Genomic DNA, 15471 nt, shown 5'->3' with positions numbered 1-15471 from the left:
TTGGGTACAAAAATAACTGATGATGGTCGAAGTAGAGAGGATATAAAATGTAGACTGGCAATGACAAGGAAAGCGTTTCTGAAGAAGAAAAATTTGTTTACATGGAGTATAGATTGAAATGTCAGGAAGTCGTTTCTGAAAGTATTTGTACGGAGTGTAGCCATGTATGGAAGTGAAACGTGAACGATCAATAGTTTAGACAAGTAGAGAATAGAAGCATTCGAAATGTGGTGCTACAGAAGAATGCTGAAGATTAGATGGGTAGATCACATAAGTAATGAGGAGTTATTGAATAGAATTGTGGAGAAGAGGAGCTTGTGGCACAACTTGACTAGAAGAAGGGATCGGTTGTTAGGACATGTTCTGAGACATCGAGGGATCACCAATTTAGTATTGGAGGGCAGCGTGGAGGGTAAAAATCGTAGAGGGAGACTAAGAGATGAATACACTAAGCAGATTCAGAAGGATGTAGGCTGCAGTAGGTACTGGGAGATGAAGAAGCTTGCACAGGGTAGAGTAGCATGGAGAGCTGCATCAAACCAGTTGTGAGGTTGTGAGGTTGTGAACCACTGAGGGCTACGGCGGGACGAAGCCTCTCCATCGTTTCTAGGTACCCGGATCAATACACACACATACATAAAACACTTGTACGACTGCAGCTGCTGCCACTAACAGTGATAGTAATAATAACAATAATAATAATAATAACAATAATATAAAAATAATAATAATATGTATAAGAATAATGACAGTACAGACAGTAATGTTGGCAACAGATATTGAAAGAAAGAATTTATAGGTATAGAAAATATAACTAGATTTTGGGGAAAGGAAATGTAAATAGACTGCATCAGTTAAGAATACTGGGAAAAGGGGAGGATCTGGTTGGGGAGAAGGAAGTACGAGGGTATCGAGTGCGTACAGGAGTCCTTTTTGTCACTTTAAAAGATATGTCATTAACTGTCTTCTGAAGCTGGAGATGTTATTCAGTTCTCCAATAAAACGCGGGAGGTTACTGCAGAGTCTGGTTTCTGCTGCTGAGAAGGACTTCGAGAAAGTGGCTGAAAGATGGAGAGGGACAGAAGGGATTTTGCACTGATGGAAATGGGTGTTTCTTCCATGTTGTTTAGATAAGAGCGTTAAGGCTGAGGATAGATATGTGGGTATGAAAATCTCTGTGCTTGTTCGGACGCAGCAAGTTTAGTTGTGCATATGATGATGAAATATGGCCAAAGAGTCGAACATCACAGATATAATGAACACAGGTATTCATAACCAGTTCCAGGCTTGTGAGCTTTCCTGAGATAGGCCTTACAGGATGACATCGTTGTAATCAGTAATTGTCAGCCGGTGTGGCCGAGCGGTTCTAGGCGCTTCAGTCTGGAACCGCGCGACCGCTACAGTCGCAGGTTCAAATCCTGCCTCGGGCATGGATCTGTGTGATGTCCTTAGGTTAGTTAGGTTTAAGTAGTTCTAAGTCCTAGGGGGCTGATGGCTGGCTCAAATGGCTCTGAGCACTATGGGACTCAACTGCTGTGGTCATAAGTCCCCTAGAACTTAGAACTACTTAAACCTAACTAACCTAAGGACATCACACAACACCCAGCCATCACGAGGCAGAGAAAATCCCTGACCCCGCCGGGAATCGAACCCGGGAACCCGGGCGTGGGAAGCGAGAATGCTACCGCACGACCACGAGATGCGGGCTAGGGGGGTGATGACTTCAGATGTTAAGTCCCATAGTGCTCAGAGTCAATCAGTAATTGGAAGTACAGTCAGTTTCACGAGAAATTGTACGCCATAATTTTAAATGTCACGTCGGCAGCGACGTCTGTGGTAGAGGTCTCGAATCTGTAATCAATGAGACTTTGCACAGTGTATAGCTAAATAATGTGAGAGTTGAATGTTTGGTTTTGTCGGTTGCAGTTTAAAATGAGTGCAAAATATCTGAAGCGTCACGAGGCAGTATTTATTGCAAATCATTCAAAGGGACCAAAGCTGATATGGAGTTCCTCCTAAAATTCTTAGAAAGTCAAAGACATTCGTTGCGATGTGTGTCAAACGATATTTAGAAACGTGGATGATTTACCGAAGAGAGGACAAAGGTGCTAAGCTATACTCGATAATGGCGGCGACTGGATTAACATTAGGTAATAGTGAAATTAGTAATACCATGTATTTTCATGTAAACGTACATTTATAATAGTGACTTTTATTTCAGACAGATAACGACGTACACTTTCTTGTGGAACTGACTGTGTAAGTGTTTTTACTAGTTTCTTTTTCAAGTCAAGAGGGAATAGCTGTATATGTGTAAATTCCTAATGGACCAAACTGCTCAGGTCATCGGTCCGGAGAACAGCTTTTCATACTTGTACTGCCATTTAAAATGACATAATTTGTGGCGGGATTGTGCCTACCGAGATGATACAGGGCAAAATTTGTCTCGTACTAAAGAAGAGCGGACTGAAAAATTTTGAAAATCTGTGACTTATTACATTGTTGAACTTTTACTGCAAAACTATTGCTAGAGCTATTAACAGCAAGAGGACCCCATTTTTTAAAAAAAGGTACTAAAAAACATGGGGTCTGCATCCATGGAACGACTACAATGTCAGCAGTTTCTGAAATCAGAGACTTGATTTCAGTAGCTGCTGCGGCCAACGTCAAATGCGCGTTCTATTTTCGTCAATATCCATAAAGCCTTTGATCACGTCCGCCATCAATAAATAATGAGGATAATGGAGGAAGCGGGTCTGGAAGAAAATGTAATAAAAGTGGCTCGGAATATAATGACTGGCATATTCGCTAGGGAACAAGTTAATGGACATATAACAAAATCTTTTAATAGCCTGCAGGGTATGTCACAGGGGAGACCGCTTGCTACGCCTCTTTTCGTGCTGTTGCTGGAGCCACTGCTACGACTCCTTAACGAAACGATATCACGTATTTCCACGTGTGATCGAACGTCAGCCGAAACAGCATATGCTGACGTCGTCACTCTCCTAATAAGGAATAAAAACGAGACAGCGCATATGAAACGAGACACTGACCAATATAGCACTGCCTCTAGGCCATAACTCAGTGACTGAAAATGTATCATCCTAAACATCAGGGAATTCCATAACCTAGATATACCGTGGGCACGAGTTGTGGACGATCACAGGCAGTCATCTTAGGCAGGTACACCCTAAACATGGCAGCCAAAAATCGGAGATCTGTCACAAATAAACCGCAAAGTGTAATTGTGGATCAAAACTGGAGCGTCGTGAAACTAATTAAAAAAAATAGAATCATAAACAAGAACGTATTCTCCAATACTATGTCGCCCAGGTCTTTCTAATTGCGGAAATGGAGGGCAACAGGTTACTGCGACTAACTAGGAGATACATGTGGAATGGAACATATTCAAGCAACGGGGTTCTTCCTCAAGAGAATAATAACACTGCTCAACAAGATTCCAGGCTATACTGCTACTAAGCTTTTCCAAATCGTGACCGAGCGAGGCGGCGCAGTGGTTAGCACACTGGACTCGCGTTCGGGAGGACGACGGTTCAATCCCGCGTCCGGCCATCCTGATTTATGTTTTCCGTGATTTACCTAAATCGCCAGAGGCAAATGCCGGGATGGCTCCTTTGAAAGGGCACAGCCGACTTCCTTTCCTAATCCGATGACCTCGCTGTTTGGTCCCTCCCCCCCAAACAACCCAACCCAAATCGTGCGTCCAACAAATATGCATCCACCTATTGACATAAGTAATGTTAACAACAAATTGAAACGTATTAGGGAATTCTACCTCCAAGACGCTAGTCTCCTAAAGAGGAACCAGTGACAACAGGAGATTTCCAGCGCGAATCGAAAAATGCGAAAATTCCCAACAGTACAGAATACAAGCAAACGACTGGGAAATTGTGTGAACAAACACAATCCTCAAAATACATACATCTGACGTTACATTCCCAAGGTACAGGTTTGTTAACAATACCATAGCAACAAACGAAAATCTCCACAGAATAGGATTTAGTGATATGGATAAATGGCTCTCATGTGGATTAGTTGATACCCTTATCCACTGATTCACTTGCTGTGGTCACTTACGCAACTGGAGGTGGATCATGAATAAACTTGTCTTGCTTTCAAGGAACTACGGTACCAACTACACGACATGCATCCGACTTTGGTCTGCATCCTACACGTCTCCTATCACAAAAAACAACACTGTCATGTGGTTGCTAGGACGTTATGTCAATTGCATTGTTAACATCAGAGGGGATGATAACTTTGTCAAATGTTCAAATGTGTGTGAAATCTTATGGGACTTAACTGCTAAGGTCATCAGTCCCTAAGCTTACACACTACTTAACCTAAATTATCCTAAGGACAAACACACACACCCATGCCCGAGGGAGGACTCGAACCTCCGCCGGGACCAGCCGCACAGTCCATGATGATAACGTTTATCAACTTACTCAAAGTTCATGTATGTCCATCTACAACGTCACGACATGTACTGACGAAGGCAATAAAGTCGAAATAAGCATATATACAAAGATATAGCAAGCAGCATACTGTCTACCATTTCTCCACAGATAACATTATTTGTCTACACGCTGGAAATAACAGTTGACAAAATTGGAATAGGATAATCCACTGGAAGACAGAAGTAAGACAGCGAAGAGAACACTATAGAAGAAGACATTTAATTTTGTAAACTGATTATTTCTGCTGCTGAAGAACATTTTTATTGTTATACTCTTATTATTTAAATTATTTAAGACATACATCTTATTGCGATTTATCATGTACATAATTTTTCTCTATTGTTGATGTAGTTACCTGTTTAGAAATTTAAAAAAATGGTTGGGAAGAATGTCGTTATGTTGATCATCGCACTGCAAACTGTCGTGTTCGACCGCTAAATATGTGTAAATGAGACCCCAATGGAAGGCGTGGTTTCAATAACGCCCGTTTGCCATATCCTGAAGCCTTTTGTGGCGATTCTGAACAGCGGTGTGTCTGAAATGCTTTCCTCGGCCATCCACAAGAAAACCGCGTAATTTGCACGCTGGGAGTCGTTCTTCTGACCTCGATCACAGAGTCGTCTAGAGAAAGGGTGAGAGGTGGACCCCCCCCCATGTGGCATTGGGTAAAAAATTGGTGACAATTGATGCCATTGTGATAACATTAACCTATCTTATATTTCACATAAACTTCTGAGCTCTGGCCAGTTTTTCGTACGCCTCGACGCCTTTCTGTCTGACGGAGTGGCCGAGCCCGAGGGTGACGTCGCAGGGGGGCACGTTTTAAATAATTACAGAGGAAGGGTGTAGCCATATTTGAGCCAAATTCCACACTTATGTGTCACAATGGGAAAAATTACGTGTTTCAGAAAAGTGACCCTTTAAATCTTTTGAACAGTGTGTATGCCAGTCTGAAATTAGGATTTCATTATTATTCAGTTCCACTTTGAACCACTTTCTGTTCCTAATACTGTCAGGGCAGTGTTAGCTTTAATAAGGAGCGCTGAATCTGGATGTTTAGTATGGATGCTCCTGCCGTTTCCTACCATATTAAACAACGACGATACATCCCAGAGAACTGGCCTTGTTTCTTGATCTGCTTGCTATTTCCCTGAGAGGCTCTACTTCTAGCCTAACGTTAGAGCTCTCAATGACTAGAACTACCATCGGCCACTGCCCCAACAGGCGAGGCATCCTGTGGTCGCTCTGTTGTTTTATTAACATTGGGTAGCACATCGTACCTGTTGTTAAAGCACAAAGGTGCAACCGGACGGCCAGTACCCCCATGTGCCCTCTGCCCAGAGACATTCGGATCCACCACTGTTCGCCTCTCACGCTCGAGTGAGGATAGCCTCCTCAGATATGCTTCGTCAAAAGATACAGTGACAATGTGGGATTAGATTAGATTAGATTGGATTAGATTAGTTTTTCGTTTCATAGATCCGTGTTGAGGAGATCCTCGTGAATGTGGAAGATGTCATTTTTTTTATAGCTGAAATAACTATACTAATAGTATGAATATATACAATACATCATTTGTTTCTATTAAAAAATTCGGCAGTGGACTAGAAGGAGTTGGCCACTAGTAAGTCTTTCAGGGTCCTTTTAAACTGATCTTTATTTGTCACTAAATTTTTTATGTTTGCTGGAAAATTATTGAAGATGAGTGTTCCTGAGTAGTGGACCCCTTTTTGAACTAAAGTAAGTGCTTTTAAGTCTTTGTGCAGATCATTTTTGTTCCCGGTATTGTATGTATGAACTGAGCTGTTTGTTGGAAAAAAGAGATATATTATTTAGGACAAATTTCATTAAGGAGTAAATATACTGAGAGGCAGTAGTTAGTATACCCAGTTCTTTGAAGAGGTTTCTACAGGACGTCCGTGAATTTACTCCACAAATAGTACGTATTACACGCTTTTGGACTCTAAAAACTTTTGTTTGACTTGAAGAGTTACCCCAAAATATTATACCATATGACATTATGGAATGAAAGTAGGCAAAGTATGCAAGAATTTTCATTTTTATGTCGCCTATGTCTGCTAACACTCGAATTGCAAATACAGATTTGTTAAGGCGTTTCTGCAATTCTGTGGTGTGCTCCTTCCAACTGAATTTATTATCAAGTTGTAATCCCAGGAATTTAAGACTGTCAACCTCTTCTATCTGCTCTTCTTCCTGCTTTATGCATATGCTGGGTGGAAACCTATTACAAGTTCTGAATTGCATATAATGAGTCTTTTCGACGTTTAATGTCAGTGAGTTCGCTTTAAGCCATTTATTAATATCCATGAAAATATCATTAGCAGATCTTTCTAGAACTACACTCGACATACTATTTATTGCAATACTTGTGTCATCTGCAACAAACGGCACTAAAGATGTCCCAGTTTTAACCACTGATTCCCCAGCTGTCATCGTAGATTACAGCAGTAGTGAAGTTGTCAACCGTGGCTAACGCAGCTTCTAGCTGTTTCCTAACGGCGGTAAATTTTCCATGTCTTCATACCCAACGTGCACAGTCCCCGTCCAGTTTGTACTGCGCAGAATCTGTTTAAAAGCAGAAAACAATACAGAAACAAAGCAAGTACTTGCCTGGTATCCTGTTTATACTTTTCTGCTGCGCTGAACTTCCACTGACTTTGAAACAATAGCGGCAGAATATCCCGCTGTTACTGACCTGGCACCCTGTTTGCAGTTCGCTACTGTATTGAGCTTGTACTGACCTGCAGTTTCAGTGACGGAGAATCTCTGTGTTACTTGATTAGCGCCGTGCTGCCGTGCGCTTGCAGTGCAGAGAGCGTACTGACCTGGAGTAGCTGTGGCAGTGTCTCAGTGTGATATTGGTCCAGCATGCCGTTGGTAGCGTGCAGCTGCTGCACATAGCTGTTGTGGCAGTCCAGATACGCCGCCATTGCGGCGTTCGTTGGATTCGACATGTACGACAGATATGCGTTTTTGTAGTCCTGTCGACACTGCAACACAGTGAAAGAGATATATTTTAGGGACGTATCCACATTATACATTGTGAACGTTATCTATCTGTACAAACTTCAGTAATGTTTTCTGATAATATATTGAACAAAAATTTCATACACATAGCTGCGCGGAATGGCCGCGCCGTTTGAGCGCCATGTCACGGATTGCGCGGCCTCTTCCGTCGGAGGTCCGAGTCCTCCCTCGGGCATGTGTGTGTGTGTGTGTGTGTGTGTGTGTGTGTTGTTCTTAGAATAAGTTAGTTTAAGTAGCGTGTAAGTCTAGGTATCGATGACCTCAGCAGTTTGGTCCCTTAGGAATTCACACACATTTGAACATTATTTCATAACGTATCAGTCAATAAATATATGTTTCCCATGATAGATAATAGTGCGGTATTACACAAAATCATTTGTCGTTGTAAGATTGTGGCACTTGATTTTTCTCTTATACAAAAGAAGTCCCCGTTTTCTATAGGAAGCAATACATTTGGCTATATATTCCTTCATTGACTTCTTTCGAATGTTCTCGCCTGCCACGCAATTTCTTCACATACTACGCTGAAACGTTCTTCAATGTCTGCACACCTTAGTGCAATACTTTTAAGTTGCCCCCACAACCAGAGGTAAACGACGTTCTAGCTCAGTGAAGGACTTGCCAATGCCAAAGGCTCCCTGCATCCCATATGTCGTCTGGGGAAGACGTTACATAGATATCAGTGAGCGGTTCAGTGCTCTATCAGGCTACACCGCAGTACCTCTGTGTCCTATCTCCTTATGGGGAAGATGCTACTGCGATGTCGGTGGACGTTAATATAGAAGTGGACTGTGCTCCAATGTGTTTGAAACGCACAACCTGGCATGCTCTAAGTGGAACACCCTCAACTAAAGTGCAAAGTTCAGAAAATTCCAAGTACGTCTGTACACGGACATCCTGGAAGACCAGCCGGTCCAATTAGGTGGCCACGGTGACGGTTATTCAAACTATGATAATAAACCTTTGCTGGTGAGGTGAATCAACAGTTTTCTGTTACCTAAAATTACAATTACAATTACTCTTACAAAGTTCAAGAATGGTGGTGTCCTGGTGCAAAAAAAAAAAAAAAAAAAAAAAAAAAAAAAAAACCGCTCCAAATGGAGAGAAATCCGCTTGTGATTATTCTTGCTCACGGATTCCCATGTAGAGTACACACTACCGTTGTTTGGTTTGCAAAATTTCGGCCGACCGTTTGCCTGTACCGTCATGTGTTGTCGTTGTCCTCGGTATCCTGTTATTCCAGGTCTGGTACACGGACATTTCCGTCTTCATCTGTTTTTCTCACGTCCGTAAACTCTCTCCTGTTAAAAAAAGGCTAAAATGCAGCTACAGACGTTTTGCAATTCGTATGCTGCGGTCTGGTTAACTACATTTCTCAGAACATCCGTGCGGCCGCTCAACCGTATCTGTCTTTGACACAATATACTGGGAGAACGATATCTTGTAGCACATCGCCATCTATCATGGGAAATGTGCATTTGCGGGCACATACTAGAATCACATTTATTATTTCATTTCCTGTAAGGAATTACCTCATGAAATTTTTACAGCTAACTCAGTTTAAATGCATCTTCACATTTTCTACTCTACAAGATATCTTACATACAGAATCACTTGCTTTTCTTTCAGTTAATATATTCATTTGCAGAAATGATATTTACATGTGATCTATTAAAGAGACCACTAGTTGTTAAAATTAAGTAACTTCTTATGCATATAAATGTTTTTATCTGAAACAGAGGGTTTTCAGAAACTTTTATCATACCCCAGTAATTTCCTCTGAACTTTATGTTGCGACACAAGTTTATATTTTTTATATAATGCCTAATGTTCCAGCTATATTTTCAATTCGAGAGTTTAGTCAAGTCTAAAAAATGTTAACGTTAGTTCAACTGTGAAATAATAACAGATTTGCCATCAGCGGTTTAACGAACTTCGTAAAATATGGACAAGAATAATTAAATGATGCGTGTAGTCCATGCCGTTCATACCAAGAGTCTAGCGTGTACCACTTCACGTGGTGGTATTAGTTACACTGGACAAATTATTGTAACGTGTATTTAGGCTTTATAATGGTGCACTGGGTGTTACGAGGGATTTTGTTACAAGTGAAAGTCACGGTGCTGGTAGCAGCTGCGTGCCTAAGCGTTTCACAGTATTCATTTTCTCTCTAGTTCCGATTAGCGGTCAGATTAATGCCTGGCTGCACACGCAGTATGCCAACTCTGCGATCCGACATACTTACAGTAATTCTGTGTGTGAACACATCAAAGTGTGATATTTGTTCTTGTACGACGTCATAGTACAGTAAGGTGACAAAAGGCATGGGATAACTTCTAAAAAAGTGTTGGACCTCTTTTTGCCCCGACGTGGTACGGACTCAACAAGTCGTTGGAAGTTCCCTGCAGAAATATTGAGTCACGCTGCTCATATAGCCGTCCATAATTGCGAAAATGTTGCCGGTGAAGGATTTTGTGCACGAAAGTTCAGCTGTTGTTTGGGAATATGAAACAGATGAATGGCTGAAAATCGTCTCCAAGTAGCCGCACATAACCATTTACGGTCAACGATCTGTTCGGCTGGATCAGAGGACCCAGTCAATTCACGTAAACACAGCCCACACCATTATGGAGCCCCCACTAGCTTGCACAGTGTCTTGTTGACAACTTGGCACCATCGGTTCGTGAGATCTGCGCCACATTCGAATCCTACCATCAGCTCTTACCAACTGAAACTGGAACTCATCTGACCAGGCCAAGGCGTTCCAGTCGTCTATGGTCACGAGAGGAACCGCAGGGTATGTCATGCTATTAGCAAAGGATTTGCGTCGGTCGTCTGCTGATACAGCTCACTGACGCCAAATTTCGTTGCGCTGTCCTAACGGATATGTCCGTCGTACGTACCACATGGATTTCTGTGGTTATTTCACGTAATGTTGCTTGTCTGTTAGCACTGACAACATTACGGAAACGCCGCTGCTCTCGGTCGTTATGTGAGGGCCGTTATCCGTGGTGATAGGTAATGCATAAAATGTGGTATTCTCGACACACTCTTGACTCTGTGGATCTCGGAATATTGAATTTACTAACGGTGGTCGAAACTGAATATCCTATGCGTCTCGCTCCAACGACCACTCCCCATTTAAAGGCCGTTAACTGCCGTCATGCGCCCATAATCACACCGGAAACCTTTTCACTTGAATCACCTTAGTACATGTGACAGCTCCGCCAATGCACTGTCCTTTTAGACCTTCTGTATACGATATTATCGCCATCTGTATATGAGCATACCGCTAGCCCATGGCTTTTGTCTCCTCAGTGTATATTGGTGATCTGAGATGCATAGTTCCACCCTCAATGCCTGGCGTAACGCTTTCTTAAGTCAGCAGCTTGTGGTCTTGTGCTTAGCATTGTTAACTATCGATCACGTGGCCCCGGATTCTATTTCCGACTTGATCACAGATTTTCTCCGTGCGAGGGTGTGTGTCCGTGTGTGTGTGTGTGCAGTCTTAATCTTAATTTTATCATCATCATCTAGTCGCAGAAGTGGTCTCAAATAAAAAGGCTTGAGCCAGGCGGCAGAACTCCCAAAAAGGGGACTCATGAACATATATGCAATACGCACATTACAACGCTTTCTTGTGACAGCTCATGGATGTAACACTGAAACGGCTCTCCGGCATACCTGAGGTATGGAGAAGCCACTCTCCTATCCAGTCTTCTAACAAAGAAACAGTTGCTAATGCAATTAAATTTACATTTACAAACACTGATTCGGATTGCTTGTTACAGTAAGACTCAAATTACACCAGTCACAGGTTGATCGAGTTGTTTATTCAAAATCGATAAAATTAATTAAAAAATAAATGATATGAAATCAGTTTTTCCCGGCAATACGAGATTACCGATGGCCACAATGGCCAGTATGAATTATCGGAGGCGGAGGAATTTTCAGGACCACAAATTAATTATTGTTAATTATGGACAAGATGGTGAAATTCTGCAGTGGTTTCGAGGTGCTTTAAAATTTCACGCCGTTCCTACGTCGACACGCAAGGATGCAAGGCTTTTGGTGGCACTTCAGTTCCCCAACTCCTGAACTCTAAGGCCGGTCCGTCACTGACCAGAACAAATTGTAGCTGGCAGCACTTTAGGTTGGCTAAGGGGTCTTCTGCTGCCAGCTGGTGCTTACTGTGGAGGGGGATCTAGATTGACGAAAGTGCTGAGAGACTCTCTCAGGGCTCATTTCGTTGCAGTTATAGATTGGAGTCACTTCGTGATAGCTGTTGTTTGTTGTTGTGGTCTTCAGTCCTGAGACTGGTTTGATGCAGCTCTCTATGCTACTCTACCCTGTACAAGCTTCTTCATCTCCCAGTACTTACTGCAGCCTACATCCTTCTGAATCTGCTTAGTGTATTCATCTCTTGGTCTCCCTCTACGATTTTTACCCTCCATGCTGCCCTCCAATTCTAAATTGGTGATCCCTCGATGTCTCAGAACATGTACTACCAACCGGTCCCTTCTTCTAGTCAAGTTGTGCCACAAACTCCTCTTCTCCCCAATTCTATTCAATAACTCCTCATTAGTTATGTGATCTACCCATTTAATCTTCAGCATTCTTCGGTAGCACCACATTTCGAAAGCTTCTATTCTCTTCTTGTCTGAACTATTTATCACCCACGTTTCACTTTCATACATGGCTACACTCCGTACAAATACTTTAAGAAACGACTTCCTGACATTTAAATCTATACTCCATGTTAACAAATTTTTCTTCTTCAGAAACGCTTTCATTGTCATTGCCAGTCTACATTTTATATCCTCTCTACTTCGACCATCATCAGTTATTTTGCTACCCAAATAGCAAAACTCCTTTACTATTTTAAGTGTCTCATTTCCTAATCTAATTCCCTCAGCATCACCCGACTTAATTCGACTACATTCCATTATCCTCGTTTTGCTTTTGTTGATGTTCATCTTATACCTTCCTTTCAAGACTCTGTCCGTTCCATTCAACTGCTCTTCCAAGTCCTTTGCTGTCTCTGACAGAATTACAATGTCCTCGGCGAGCCTCAAAGTTTTTATTTCTTCTCCATGGATTTTAATACCTACTCCGAACTTTTCTTTTGTTTCCTTTATTGCTTGCCCATTATAAAGATTGAATAACATCGGGGATAGGATACAACCCTGTCTCACTCGCTTCCCAACCACTGCTTCTCTTTCATACCCCTCGACTCTTTTAACTGCCTTCTGATTTCTGTACAAATTGTAAATAGCATTTCGCTCCCTGTATTTTACCCCCGATACCTTAAGAATTTGAAAGAGAGTATTCCAATCAACTTTGTCAAAAGCTTTCTCTAAGTCTACAAATGCCAGAAACGTAGGTTTGCCTTTCCTTAATCTTTCTTCTAAGATACGTTGTAGGGTTAGTATTGCCTCACGTGTTCCAACACTTCTATGGAATCCAAACTGATCTTCCTCGAGGTCGGCTTCTACCAGTTTTTCATTCGTCTGTAAAGAATTCGCGTTAGTATTTTGCAGCTGTGACTTATTAGACTGATAGTTCGGTAATTTTCATATCTGTCAACACCTGCTTTCTTTGTGATTGGAATTATTATATTCTTCTTGAAGTCTGAGGGTATTTCGCCTGTCTCATACATCTTGCTCACCAGACAGTAGAGTTTTGTCAGGACTGGCTCTCCCAAGGCTGTCAGTAGTTCAAATGGAATGTTGTCTACTCCGGGGGCCTTGTTTCGACTCAGGTCTTTCAGTGCTCTGTCAAACTCTTCACGCAGTATCATATCTCCCATTTCATCTTCATCTACATCCTGTTCCATTTCCATAATATCGTCCTCAAGTACATTGCCCTTGTATAAACCCTCTATATACTCCTTCCACCTCTCTGCTTTCCCTTCTTTGCTTAGAACTGGGTTTCCATCTGAGCTCTTGATATTCATACAAGTGGTTCTCTTTTCTCCAAAGGTCTCATTAATTTTCCTGCAGGCAGTATCTATCTTACCCTTAGTGAGATAAGCCTCTACATCCTTACATTTGTCCACTAGCCATCCCTGCTTAGCCATTTTGCACTTCCTGTCGATAACAATTTTGAGAAATTTGTATTCCTTTTTGCCTGCTTCATTTACTGAATTTTTTATATTTTCTCCTTTCATCAATTAAATTCAATATTTCTTCTGTTACCCAAGGGTTTCTACTAACCATCGTCTTTTTACCTATTTGATCCTCCGCTGCCTTCACTATTTCATCCCTCAAAGCTTCCGATTCTTCTTCTACTGTATTTCTTTCCCCAATTCCTGTCAATTGTTCCCTTATGCTCTCCCTGAAACTCTGTACAACCTCTGGTTCCTTCAGTTTATCCAGGTCCCATCTCCTTAAATTTCCACCTTTTTGCAGTTTCTTCAGTTTTAATCTACAGTTCATAACCAATAGATTGTGGTCAGAGTCCACACCTGCCCCTGGAAATGTCTTACAATTTAAAACCTGGTTCCTAAATCTCTGTCTTACCATTATATACTGTATCTGATACTTTTTAGTAGCTCCAGGGTTCTTCCATGTATACAACCTTCTTTCATGATGCTTGAACCAAGTATTAGCTATGATTAAGTTATGCTCCGCGCAAAATTCTACTAGGCGGCTTCCTCATTCAGTTCTTAGCCGCAATCCATATTCACCTACTATGTTTCCTTCTCTCCCTTTTCCTACTCTCGAATTTCAGTCACCGATGACTATTAAATTTTCGTCTCCCTTCACTACCTGAATAATTTCTTTTATCTCATCATACATTTCATCAATTTCTTCATCATCTGCAGAGCTAGTTGGCACATAAACTTGTACTATTGTAGTAGGCGTGGGCGTCGTGTTTATCTTGGCCACAATAATGCGTTCACTATGCTGTTCGTAGTAGCTTGCCCGCACTCCTATTTTTTTATTCATTATTAAGCCTACTCCTGCATTACCCCTATTTGATTTTATATTTATAACCCTGTGTTCACCTGACCAAAAGTCTTGTTCTTCCTGCCACCGAACTTCACTAATTCCCACTATATCTAACTTTAACCTATCCATTTTCCTTTTTAAATTTTCTAACCTACCTGCCCGATTAAGGGATCTGACATTCCACGCTCCGACCCGTAGAACGCCTGTTTTCTTTCTCCTGATAACGACGTCCTCTTGAGTAGTCCCCGCCCGGAGATCCGAATGGGGGACTATTTTATCTCCGGAATATTTTACCCAAGAGGACGCCATCATTTAATCATGCAGTAAAGCTGGATGCATGCCCTCGGGAAAAATTACGGCTGTAGTTTCCCCTTGCTTTCAGCCGTTCGCAGTACCAGAACAGCAAGGCCAGATCAGGCAATCATCCAGACTGTTGCCCCTGCAACTACTGAAAAGGCTGCTGCCCCTCTTCAGTGATAGCAGTAGAACGCTTTTTACCACCATTTTCGGTATCTATGAGCTTCAGCTACTTGCTAGGATTCATGGACCGAGCAGTTTGGTTCAGTGCCTCAATTTCTGAACAATACGTTTGCGGCACTTTTGGTCCAAATTCTAGAAACGGTCCTACCGCTTCCATTTAGATCGATGGGCTTGACGACTTCTTCCATGGCGACGCGGTGAGCTAGTGGTGTTCACCTGTCTGGGCTTTTATTCAGACGTACATCTCATGGATATTAATTACTTCCCTTTTGATTTCAAATTCTCAAGTACCTTCGCTATTTTCTGCTAGCACACTCTCTCAAAGGGAGTCTTGACCCACAGCAGGACATTTTCGTGCAGGTTATTTCTTTAACTGTGAGTAGCTCGACCATTTAATAGCATGTAACAGGTTACCTCTCATTTCAAGTGTTTTGTTTTGCTGAATGTATGTAATTTCCGCACCGGATCTCCATGTCTACTGGTCTTCAAAATTAATTTGTTGTCTTAAC

The 15471-nt window shown here is 41.9% G+C and overlaps 1 protein-coding gene across 1 annotated transcript in view; it reads right to left on the bottom strand.

Moving 5' to 3' along the window:
* Positions 1-15471, bottom strand: part of LOC126184482 (uncharacterized) — a 1022231-nt gene that overhangs the window by 772124 nt on the left and 234636 nt on the right. Inside the window, exon 4 of the mRNA XM_049926873.1 lies at positions 7328-7492. Coding sequence (XP_049782830.1) covers positions 7328-7492 — 165 coding nt within the window. The remainder of the gene's footprint in view (positions 1-7327; positions 7493-15471) is intronic.

Source organism: Schistocerca cancellata, chromosome 4, assembly GCF_023864275.1.
Source record: "Schistocerca cancellata isolate TAMUIC-IGC-003103 chromosome 4, iqSchCanc2.1, whole genome shotgun sequence".
NCBI classification, from domain to species: domain Eukaryota; kingdom Metazoa; phylum Arthropoda; class Insecta; order Orthoptera; family Acrididae; genus Schistocerca; species Schistocerca cancellata.
The sequence above is the reverse complement of the archived record's forward strand: the minus strand, read 5'-3'. Positions and strand labels throughout refer to the sequence as shown.